Source organism: Lepus europaeus, chromosome 1 (genome assembly GCF_033115175.1).
Source record: "Lepus europaeus isolate LE1 chromosome 1, mLepTim1.pri, whole genome shotgun sequence".
Lineage (NCBI taxonomy): Eukaryota > Metazoa > Chordata > Mammalia > Lagomorpha > Leporidae > Lepus > Lepus europaeus.
Window position 1 is genome coordinate 139,626,253 of NC_084827.1, and position 12,663 is coordinate 139,638,915.

At 37.5% G+C, this 12,663-nt stretch overlaps 1 protein-coding gene across 1 annotated transcript in view; it reads right to left on the reverse strand.

The window, feature by feature from the left end:
* Nucleotides 1-12,663, reverse strand: part of DNAH7 (dynein axonemal heavy chain 7) — a 385,917-nt gene that overhangs the window by 345,813 nt on the left and 27,441 nt on the right. Inside the window, exons 5-7 of the mRNA XM_062189419.1 lie at nucleotides 12,374-12,521; nucleotides 2,318-2,405; nucleotides 842-1,022 (exon numbers count right to left, since the gene is read on the reverse strand). Coding sequence (XP_062045403.1) covers nucleotides 842-1,022; nucleotides 2,318-2,405; nucleotides 12,374-12,521 — 417 coding nt within the window. The remainder of the gene's footprint in view (nucleotides 1-841; nucleotides 1,023-2,317; nucleotides 2,406-12,373; nucleotides 12,522-12,663) is intronic.

Consider the following 12,663-nt stretch of genomic DNA (forward strand, 5'->3'; position numbering starts at 1 on the left):
TATACCAGGTTTACCAAGAAAACCAATTGGAGAATCTTGTTTAATATGCACATCGAATGTCCTATTCCAGGGGTTTTAATTCACTTGGGGCTGGAAATCAGTATTTTATTTTATAAATGATTCTTATGATCTGTCAACCTTAGGGTCTCTTGTTCTGTATCATAGGTCAACAAACTTTTTATAGAAATGGTTACATTGTAACTATACCTATCTTTGTGGGCCATAAGAATTCTGTCACAGTTACCCAACTCTGTTCCTATAGTTAAAAAGCAGTCACAGACAATAAGCAAATAAATGAGTGTGGCTATGTTCCAACAAAACTTATGAAAACAAGCAGAAGCCAAATATGACCTGTGACCTATAGTTTGCCTACTTCATGTCAGCAGCAACAAATTATAATTGATCACATTCTAATTCATGACATCATAAGAACATTCATTATTAATGCTTAAACTGTTAGATAATTATTCATGTATTTATGTCTTACCCCTCACATCTATAGTAAAAGCTCCCTGAAGTAAGTGTCTATCTCAAAGAGAGAGACTATCTCCTAAGTGCCTAATGTCTTATATAAATTAAACACACAAATATTTTGAGGGGCTTAAATAAAGACTTGATAATTTTCTATAGTGTTGTTATTCATTAAGGTGATTTTTAAAAATTTTTGTTGAACTTCATTAATAAGATTTGTGTAAGATTTTTAAATTTATCATCAGTGTAAGAAATGGCATAATTAATGTAGTAGGTAGTTCCAAGTATAGGTATTAGTTTTCAACACCAAAAACCTATATTTAATGAAACACATACTCCGATAAGAAAGAAAAGAGTAATACCAATGTACCTATAGATTTCTTTACACTAAGAAGATAATCTTCTCTCATTTCATCAGACAATACATTTATACTGTCAGTGAGGACTTTCAGATGTTGTGGAATTAAATCTAGTACATGGTTCAGCCAGGAATCTTCCATTGGGGCCACATGGTCTGTATCAATTCCATGGTGAATATAATAATAATACCTCTACAAAGAATAAAAGACGGAAAATGTAGACAGGTTTAGTAGTATAATAAAAGAAGCATGTCTATCAAAAATACTGAGAAAAATTTAAGTTTTAGAAGAATAAAGTATTAAAAAATTATAAAAATACATTTTGTATAATTCATGTAGGCATTATTTAAGATCTCTTAAAGATATGCTTCATGAAAATTAAACTTAGCTCAGTTCATACGTATATTGTAATATATGCTATTTTACCAAATATGTATATAACAGTATATTTTTGAAATTTTTGAAAATGTGCTATTTTTTATTCTTGTATTACTGATAATCAAAAGTAGATATTGAAGCATAAACACATCAGGGCCCTTATATATTAATCCCAATAATATTATAAAATAGAATTTAAGAGATTTCTATCCCATACTATAATTTGATAATTGCTATGTATATGTGCATAAACTACTCATTTAGGATTATTTCTATAAAAGTGAATATTTAGCTACAATATATTTTCACAGGCTTTTACATGTCAATATAAAAAAAATTTTTTTTTTTTTGACAGGCAGAGTGGATAGTGAGAGAGAGAGACAGAGAGAAAGGTCTTCCTTTTTGCCGTTGGTTCACCCTCCAATGGCCGCTGTGGCCAGCGCATCACGCTGATCCGAAGCCAGGAGCCAGGTGCTTCTCCTGGTCTCCCATGGGGTGCAGGGCCCAAGGACTTGGGCCATCCTCCACTGCACTCCCGGGCCATAGCAGAGAGCTGGCCTGGAAGAGGGGCAACCGGGACAGAATCCGGCGCCCCAACCGGGACTAGAACCCGGTGTGCTGGCGCCGCAAGGTGGAGGATTAGCCTGTTGAGCCATGGCGCCGGCCAATATAAAAAATTTTAATATCAAACTACTTTCAAATTAGCAATGTTGTCTTTGTTATTTCCATTTTTTAAGTTTACATAATTGGAATACTTGAAGAATGACTATTTCTAAAGGAAGTTAATTTGTTTTGTAAAATGTACATTATATAATTAAGACAATTTCTCATAAAATAATAAAGGCATGGAAAAGCTATATATCACTGAGGATAGCTTTAACATGGGGAAAAAGTAGATTTGAGATTCTTTAATTGTGTTCTCAAATGGCAAAGCAAAGAATTATTTTTTCCATTGCTCTACTATAGCAGTTCAATGGAACTCCGTATTTACTCCTATGTCCTCAGAGTTCCACAAGGGATTGGAGCACAGAATAATCCCCAAAGGATAAAAGTAGCTTCAGCTCTTTCTTCGATGTTCAATTAAACTGACAAAAGAAATAGCTTGTTACCAGGATGTCTTTTTCTATTGCAGATGTTGTTGCTTTTGGTAATGTGCTTTCATCGGGTTCAGCAGAATCTAAACTTGCATCTTGTTGCCTAAAAAAACGATAAGCATGCCATTCAAAAGTATGTAAAAGAAAGAACACAGGGAATTTGGTACAAAACCAGCTGTTTTAGTTTTTTACTAAATCCTAAGAAAAATACTGTTAAACACTTGATAGTTTACACATTTGTTTGGTATCATATTTCACCCCAAATAATTTCTCTTTATATCCATGGAGAGACAATCAAATTTAGAATGATTTGCAATACCTTATTCAGAGGCTACACCTTTCTTGGTGGCCTTTTACTCATTCTTTGTCATTACTCCAAAATCAAGCTTTCCCAACATGATTTTCTAAAGGAATATTCTTGGATTACTTCTAAACTATGTATTGTTATTTATAAATATGGATTTTATTTTTTTAAAGATGTATTTATTTATTTATTTATTTGAAAGTCAAAGTTACACAGAGAGGAGAGGCAGAGAGAGAGAGAGAGAGAGAGAGAGAGAGGTCTTCCATCTGCTGGTTCACTCCCCAATTGGCTGCAATGACCGGAGCTGTGCCGATCCAAAGCCAGGAGCCAGGAGCTTCTGGGTCTCCCACACGGGTGCAGAGGCCTAAGGATTTGGGCCATCTTCTACTGCTATCCCAGGCCATAGCAGAGAGCTGGATAGGAAGTGGAACAGCCAGATCTCCAACCAGCACCCATATGGGATGCCAGCACTTCAGGCCAGGGCATTAACCCACTGAGCCACAGCACCGGCCCCTAAATTTGGATTTTAGAAGGAACACTGATGGGCCAGTGCCGCGGTTTAATAGGCTAATCCTCTGCCTTCAGCGACAGCACCCCAGGTTCTAGTCCTAGTCGGGGTGCTGGATTCTGTCCCAGCTGCTCCTCTTCCAGTCCAGCTCTCTGCTGTGGCCCTGGAGTGCAGTGCTTGGGCCCTGCACCCGCATGGGAGACCAGGAGAAGCACCTGGCTCCTGGCTTCAGATCAGCATGGTGCGCTGGCTGCAGCGGCCATTGTGGGGTGAAACAACAGAAAAGTACGACCTTTCTCTCTGTCTCTCTCTCTCACTGCCCACTCTACCTGTCAAAAATAAATAAATAAAAAGTCTGGGACAAGGTGTAAAGAAAAAAAAAAAAGGAACACTGATGGAAAGGATTTAAATGCCTTCAGAAGGCCTCTCCTTCAATTTCTACAGATATGAAGTTACCCAGTGACATGGAAATTCATATGTCCCTATGTATTTATTACCGGGGACATGTTCATACAATGCTGTAATGATTGTGACCATAATTCAATTCAAAATGTATATGAGCCACATTTTGCAACCTATTCTGGGGGTCTACTGTGCAAAAGCATAGGTCACAAATTTAGGAAAAAATAGTAAGTTTTCTAGAGTAGTTTTAGCCTCTTTATCACTGAAAATATCGTGTTCTGGACACCAACTTCATTTGGGATTAGCACAGGTCAATTGTGCTATGAATTAAATATTCCTTTCTCACTATCTGGTGGCTGGAGACTGGATGTTTATACAATATTTGTCTGAGATATCACATCATATTAGGTACCTTGAAAGGATCTTCTAACTTACATTTATTTATCTAGGATTCCAGTATTTTGGAAATATTACCCTTTTTTTTCATATGTATGAATGAGGAAAAAGAGTCAAGACTTTGTGTAATGTTTCAGTTTAATTCAATACATAGTAGGTGTTCAATGTATGTTTATCAAGTGAAGGGATGCAAGAACAAAAGTAGTGGGAGATCTTCAAGGTATTCAGTAGTAGGATAAAGAAGGATTGATTATTTGAACTATAAATTTAATCTCAAGTTGTTGACTGCATAGAAAAGAAGAACAAATACAACAGTAATACATTTCAGGAATCAGGAAATCTAGATTGAGGTTCTGCCATTACAAAGTGTATGACTTTAGTAACTGGTGTTTTGTTTTTTTTTTTTAATAGCATAAATGCTTGTTTTACTGACCTTGTTGAATCATGAGAATTAAATAAACTTCATCACCTGGATGAACAATGGCAGCCTAGAAGGACGTGCAAGGCAGGGTGGTAGCTAAGGAGGAAGATGATTGGGAGTGGTCAGAGTGGCTACAGATGGTCTTGCAGTCATAGTGAAGATCCCTTCAGCTCTAAAACTCCTAAGACTTTGTAACTCTAGAGCTATGGGCAAAGATTTTGATCACTGGAAATAAGAATAGCAAGAGCTTTTTATTGTTCACCTACTCAAGTCTTCAATAGTTTCAGGGATATTATCTAATCCTCACATCTATTGTTAAAAAAGTCACAATGACATAATTACATCCACTTCACAGATGAAGAAAATAAATGACAGAGATATTAACAATAAATTCCCTTTTGTCAGACAGATAATTAAGTACAAAAAGGAGGATTTGCTCATCAACATGTGCCTCCAAACAGCCATGTTCTTTCTAATAGAACAATATTTCATTCAGAAACAAAACAACATAGGAGACACTTGGCCTGGTCAAAGAAAAAATATGATGTACTTTGTTTCTAGAAATGGAAAATTATTATATTGATTTTCCCCTTTTTCTATAATTAATAGAGGATTTGGATTCAATATGCAGGTATTAACATCACTTTTTTTTAAGCTGCTCTGCTTAAAATGTGAAAATGGTAGCAAAATAATTTTAACCCATGATTGTAAAGAAACTAGAAGGAAAGTCATCAGCCAAGGACATAGTTCAAAAAAATTGCTGAAACATGAAACATGAAAAGAAGACAAAGGACAGAGGAAACTGTTAAAAACACCACAGCCCACATGACATGCAGCAAAGAAAGCAATCTATCTTGAGATCCATAGGAAAGACTCTGGTCTCAGAGTCAGCAGCTACAAAAAGAGGGAATGCACATGAAAGCTGAGGTTATCTGAACAGCTCCATGACATTAAATTAAATTGTGGAAAGAACACATTCCCACAAGGCCAAATAAAATAAAATAAAAGCACCAAACATAATCTCAGAAGAAATAGAAAATCTGAACAAATCTACAATAGACTAATTGAATTAGTAATTAATAATTTTCCCACAAAGAAAAGTTCAGGTACAGATGGCTTCACTAATGAATTCTATCAAGGAAGGAAGAAATAATAACAATTCTACTCAAACTCAGAAAAGAGAAGATGGGAGCTGGCATGGTGGTACAGTGGGTTAAGCCACCACTTGCAATCCCAGAATCCCAAATCAAAGTGCTCATTCCAGTCCTGGCTATTCTGCTAAAGTACCCAGGAAAGGTAGCAGGAAATGGTCAAAGTATTTGGGCCCCAACCACCTGGAAGACTAAGATGGAGTTCCTGGTTCCTGGCTTTGGCCTGGCCTAGACCTTGTTGCAGCAAATGGAAGATATCTCTCCCTCCCTCCTTCTCCATTTCAAGTAATAACATCAATAAACAAGTACTTGTGTTTATGGGGAAAAAAAACCTAGAACCTACAATTAACATTGTACAAAAATGTGAAAGATTGAATGCTTTCTTGGTAAGAGTAGGAATTCTAATCTCACCAATTCTTTTTAACAATGTCTAGTGCAAAAAGGAAAGGAAAAGCAAAGCATCTAGATTGAAAAATAAAAAAGTAAAATTATCTTTATTTGCACCGTGACATTTGCATATAGGAAATTCTAAGGAAAATTGAAATGTTCTAGAAAAGTAAGCAAGTTTAACAAGGCCTCAGATGTAAGATCAATAAGCAAAAATCAATGGGCTTTTCTATATACTGGCAAAGAGCAATCAGAAAATGAAATCACATAATTTCATGTGCAATAAAATCAAAATGGAAAATACTTAGGAATAAATATTTTAAACTCTTTGCAAGAATCGTACACTAAAAATTCAAAATAATGCTGAGAACAATTAAATAATAAGGTATATCAATAAATGGAGAGAAACAATGTGTTCATGGACTAGGAGATTCAATATTATTAAAATGATAATTCTCCCCAAATTATCTAAAGACTCAATACAATGCCTTCTAAATCCTAGAATTTTTGCAGAAAATGGCAAGATCATCTTAAAATGTACATGGAAATGCATAAGATTTAGAAGACAGTATAAAATTTTAAACATGAATAATAAATTTTGAGGATATAAAAACCTGATTTCAAAACTTACTATAAAGCTAGAGTAATCAAGACAAGCATGATGTTAGTATAAAGACAGACCAATGAAACAGAAATGGATCCTTACATTTTGGAAATTCAAAACGTTGATGGGAAAATAGGACTAAAAGATAAAAATAAAAAGGTAAATTTCTCAACGAAAGCTCCATCAAGCTCAACACACTTTTGAAAACAATAATACCAAACATTTAATCCATCTCTAAAGACTTGAGGGCCCTGGGAATTTAACCATGTAAATATAGTCCTTTTTTGCAAAATTATCTTAAAAAAAAATGCCCTTTAGAGATTTTTTTAAGATTAGAAAACAAAAAGAAGTCAGACGGAGCCAACTCAGAATTGTAAGATAAATATCTGATTTTTCCCCACCCAAACTCTCACCAGACTGCCCTTTTAAAAAAAAAAAAAAAGATTTATTTATTTACTTGAAAGGCAGAATTACAGAGAGGCAGAGGCAGAGTCTTCCATCTGCTAGTTCATTCCTCAATTGGCTGCAATGGTCAGAGCTGTGCTGATCCAAAGCCGAGAGCTAGGAGGTTCTTCTAGGTCTCCCACTTGGGTGCAGGGGCCCAAGCACTTGGGCCATCTTCCACTGCTTTCCCAGGCCATAGCAGAGAGCTGGATCAGAAGTGGAGCAGCCTTGTCTCTAATCGGCACTCATACAGGATGCTGGCACTATAGGCGGCGGCTTTACCAGTTACACCACAGCAACGGGCCCAAATTGCCCTTTTTATGAGAAAAATGAGTAGGGACATCCTCAAAATAGAGAAGGACCCTCTGGTGAAGTTTCCTGGGCATTTTTTGTTTTTGCTAGAGCTTTGGCTAGCTTCCTCAAAACACATTTTTTGTTTGTTTGTTTTTAAAGATTTACTTATTAGCTCGAAAGGCAGTTACACACAGAGAGAGAAATAGGGAGAGACAGAGACAGAGAAATCTTCCAACCACTGGTTCACTCCTCAAATGGCCACAATGTCTGGGGCTGAGCTGGTCTGAAGCCAGGAGCCAAGAGCTTCTTCCAGGTCTTCCATGTAGGTGGCCAGGACTCCAACCAGTGCCCATATGGGATGCTAATGCCACAGGCAGCAGCCTTATCCACTAAACCACAGCGCTGCCCCCTCAAAACACATTTATAATGAGCAGACATTATCATTCTTTGGTTCTCCAGAAAGTTAACCAGCAAAATGCTTTGAGCAGACCCCAAAAAGTTTTTGTCATGACCTTGACACTTAATCAGTACTTTAAAAAAAAAAATCTTTAGAAGATTTGACAAGCAGAGTGACAAAGGGACAGGGAGAGACATAAAGAAATCTGCCACCTACTAGTTCACTCCCCAAATGCCCACAACAGACAGGGCTGGGGAAGACCAAAGCCATGAGCTAGGAACTCCACTGGGGTCTCCCACATGGGTAGCAAGAACCCAAGTGCTTTGCCCATCATTTGCTGCCTCCTAGGGTGCACATTAGTAGATTCAGTCCTTCCTCTTTTGCTTGTACTGGATCACTTCCACCTCTTATAGGCATTTTTATATTGTGCTTTGTCTTCAGGCTCATACTGATAAAACTATGTTTTATTTCCTATTCCAATTCTTTGAAGGAATGCTTAAGGATATTGACTATGTGAAATTTTTTAAAAGGTAAAGCTACAGAGACAGAGAGCAGACCAGTGATTTCCTGGGACAACCAGTGAAGACAGGATTAATTGAGTTGGGCATGAGGAAACTTTTATGGATGATGAAAGGACAGTAGGTATGTATTCTAAAACTAGTTTTGGTGAAGGCTATACACTGCAGAAATTCACTAAAATTGATTAGCTTTTTCAATTAATGAGAGCAGGTGCAGTAGGTTAAGCTACTTCTTGGGATGCCCACATCCCCTATCAGAGGGCTGGTTCAAGTCCCAGAGTCTCCTGTTCTGCTCCAGTTTCCTGCTAATGCATCTAGGAAGACAGACAATAATGGCCAAGGTATTTGGGTTCCTGCTACCAAATTGAGAGACCTGGACTGATTTCCTGACTCCTAGCTTCACCCTGGCCCAGCCCTGGATGTTTTGAGGATTTAGAGAGTGAACCAGTGTACTGAAGATCTCTCTGTCTTCTCTCTCTTGCTCTGGTGCTGTCTCTCTGTCTCTGTCTCTTTTTTTCCTGTCACTCTGCCTTTCACTTAAACAAATTTTTAAAAGGATTATAAATTTTATGATTAACACAGATGAATTTAATTCTGTCTAAATTATCTCTCCAGGGCCGGCACTGTGGTGTAGCAGGATAAGCTGCTGCCTACAGCGCCAGCATTCCATATGGGCACCAGTTCCAGTTCCAGCTACTCCACCTTTGAACCAGCTCCATGATAATGTGCCTAGGAAAGCAGCTGGGGATGGCTGAAGTGCTTTGACCCCTGTACCCACATGGGAGACCTGGATGAGGCTCCTGGCTTCTGGCTTTGCCCTAGCTTAGCCCCAGTTATTGCAGCTATTTGGGGAATGAACCTGCAGATAAAGACCTCATTCTATCTCTCCCTCTCTGTAACTCTGCCTTTCAAATAAACAAAATTAATCTTTTTAAAAAATTATCTATCCATAAAGCATTCTGAGTTCCTGTGAGCTCTTCAAAAAGAAGACAGATCAAATGAATTTTGAATTTTAAAAAATATAACTTAAATTGTACATCAACAGTCAGGACAAGGGCTGATCAAGTCACTGTTTCTCATAGTGTCCATTTCACTTCAACAGGTTTCCTTTTTGGTGCTTGGTTAGTTGTCACCAATCAGGGAGAACATATGATATTTGTCCCTTTGGGACTGGCTTAATTCACTCAGTTGATGTACAATTTAATAATTTATCCCTTTTAGTATTTTTTGTTGTTGTTCTACTTAATACTATTGGTTGAACTCTGTAATCAACACACAATTATTCTTAGGTGTTTAAATTTAACTGAAAAGTGATCCCTGTTAGATATAAGAGTGGGAATAAGAAAGGGAGGAGATGTACAATTTGGGACATGCTCAATCGGACTTGCCCCAAATGGTGGAGTTAGAAATGTGCCAGGGCATTCCAATACAATCCCATCTCACTAGTCCAAGTGATCAATTTCAGTTCACATTTGATCATACTGATAGGTCTAAGAGTCAAATGGATCACACAAGCAAGACTAGTGTCTGCTAATATTAACTGATAGAATAAAAAAGGGAGAGAATGATCTAACATGGGAAGTGGGATACACAGCAGACATATAGAATGGCAGATGTCCTAAACAGCACTCTGGCCTCAGAATCAGCCCTTAAGGCATTCGGATCTGGCTGTAGAGCCCATGAGAGTATTTCAGGCATGGAAAGCCAAGACACTCTGGCAAAAAAAAGAGGACCTAAATGAAAGATCTCTGTGAGTGAGATCCCTGTGGAAAGAACGGGCCATCAAAAAAGGAGATACCTCTCTCTGAAGGGAGGAGAGAACTTCCACTTTGACTATGACCTTGTCTAAATAAGATCGAAGTCAGTGAACTCAAAAGGCTTCCATAGCCTTGGCAATTCATGACTAGAGCCTAGGGAGATTACTGATGCCATAAACAAGAATGTCAAATTGTTAAGTCAACAACAGGAGTCACTGTGCACTTACTCCTCATGTAGGATCTCTGTCCTTAATGTGTTGTTCAATGTGAAGTAATGCTATAACTAGTACTGAAACAGTATTTTACACTTTATGTTCTGTGTGGGTGCAAACTGACGAAATCTTTACTTAATATATATTAAATTGATCTTCTGTAAATAAAGATAATTGAAAATGAATCTTGATGTGAATGGAATGGGAGAGGGAGTGGGAGATGGGAGGGTTGCAGGTGCGAGGGGAGTTATGGGGGAAAAGCCATTGTAATCCATAAACTGTACTTTGGAAATTTATATTTATTAAATAAAAGTTTAAAAAAATATAACTTAAACTATGTGGCTTAAAGCACTAGATAAACTCTAAATGAATATAGTTATATTTCAGGAGCTGGCATTGTGGCACAGTAGTTAAGCCACTGTCTGTTACCCCAGCATCCCATATGAGTTATAGTTCAAATCCTGGCTACTCCATTTCCCATCCAGCTCCCTGCTATTGCAACTGGAAAAAGCAGTGGAAGATGGTCCAAGTGCTTGAGCCCCTGCTACCCACATGGGAGACTGATAGAGTACTAAGCTCCTGGCATCAGCCTGGCCCAGCTCCACTGTTGTGGCCACTGGGTTGGGGAACTAGTGAATGAAAATCTCTCTCCCTCTCCTTCTATTTCTGTGTGTGCACCTATGTGTGTCTGTTTTTCAGGTAAAAAGAGTACAGAAACTATAGACTGAATTTCAATAAGCCCATTTATATCCTATGTATAAAAGGTGCAACTAAAATTACATAAAATGGTTAAAAAGAGGCTTCTGTTTTTTATAACACAGCAACTAAGATAATCTGGAAAAAACCCTAGTCATAAATACTTTAAATGCAGAGCTGAGCTCACCAGAAAGAAACGGTATATATAAGAGGGGAAAATAAATTAAATAGGAAGGCAGGAAAATCCCGAGGCTATGGCTGCCCTTGTTGGGTAGGACACTTGAATTTCATGCCCAGGTGAGGAAGAGATAATTCCTTAGGCCTAAGTGACATGGGAACTTCAAATCAAGATCATGTATAAAGCTAAAACCAAGATCAGTGCTGTGCTAAATTAAAAGCTTAGAAGATCAGATTTGGGGTGTTTTTATCATAAATAAGTAAATATTTGAAGAGATAAGTAAATTTATCTTGAATGAACATTATACAATGTATACATGTATGAAAACATCACATGGGTGCCATAAATATGTGAAATTCATGACTGCCAAAATTTTTAAATAAAAATTAATTGAAATAAATAAATAATTTTAAGTGGAGGGCCAGGTATAATAAGCATAGGAAGTTGTGCCAAGAAAACCAGGGCTCCAAGAAGAAAAAAAAATTTCTTCTAAGAATTTTTAAATGGGAGGCATACCCTCCTGTTGATGTGAGTGCTTGTTTTAGACTGTTGTGTGATCTGAGAGTGTTTAATCCAAGGCCACAATAAAAGTGGGCCAAGCTGGTAATAGTTTCGTGGCACCAGGCAAAAACAAGCTGAAAGCCACTATAGAACTCTACTCACCTGCACAGGATTCCCACAAAACTCCCCATTGCCCTTTGTAAGCACTCCATACCACTGTACTCTTTTTGGTGCAGGCATTGAGTCAACAGAGTGCCACATGGAGAAATTAGAACAGGATGCTATGGATGAGTTACTTACAACTTTGGGTTATGAAACTCCATTTGTTCCACAAATGGTAGTGTGTGATCAGAGAGTCAAGGTGAAACTTTAAAGGGTACTAAGTAACTAGCACAAAGCTGTGCATAAAAATGAGGCAAAGGGAACTAGTAACTCACTTCTGCATTGCCCTCCACAAAAAGTTCTGAAATTCAGAGCAGGCAAGCCCAGGCCTTGGTCCCAATGCTGAGCATTCCATACCAAGTCCTTGTCTACAGTAAAAGATCCAAAATGCCAGAGAAGTTACTACATCACCTAGACAGACAATATAGAACAGAAAAACTCCCCAAATCTTCCCCCAGCCACCATGGCTATAAACAGAACACCGGAAGTTCTGCTGACTCAGTTGACATTAAGTATGAGTATTAACATCTGTACCTTTGCAATTCATGATTGTTTAAAAGTGGGACATGTTTAATAGGGTTAAACCTTATCTCTTTCATTTTTCAATTATACTCTGACCTCATTCCAACAAGTCTTTGAGGCATCCTTAGAGATGCATCAAATTCTTATATTTTTAGATAAAATGTTCCCAAGCGGCTCTAACTAGGGTAACACAAACTGGTCAACTTACAGAACTTACATAATGACATTGACAAGAGTACTTCTAAAGTTTTCTCGTTCTTTATGAGGAGATTTGCTCTTTGATTTGGGAGTGGACGGTCCAACACCACCATCATCAATTTGGTCGAGTAATTTGCCTTTTTTCCCAAAGTTTTCCATGTATTCAGCTTGAATTTTTTTAAGAAAAGACAAATTATTAATTTACAAAGTAAGCCAGAACATTTAAGTACTTACAACAAAATACTAAATCAACTTTCAACAAAAAGTACATGCTATAAGTTCTCAAGTAACCCTAAGTATAATTTGCTT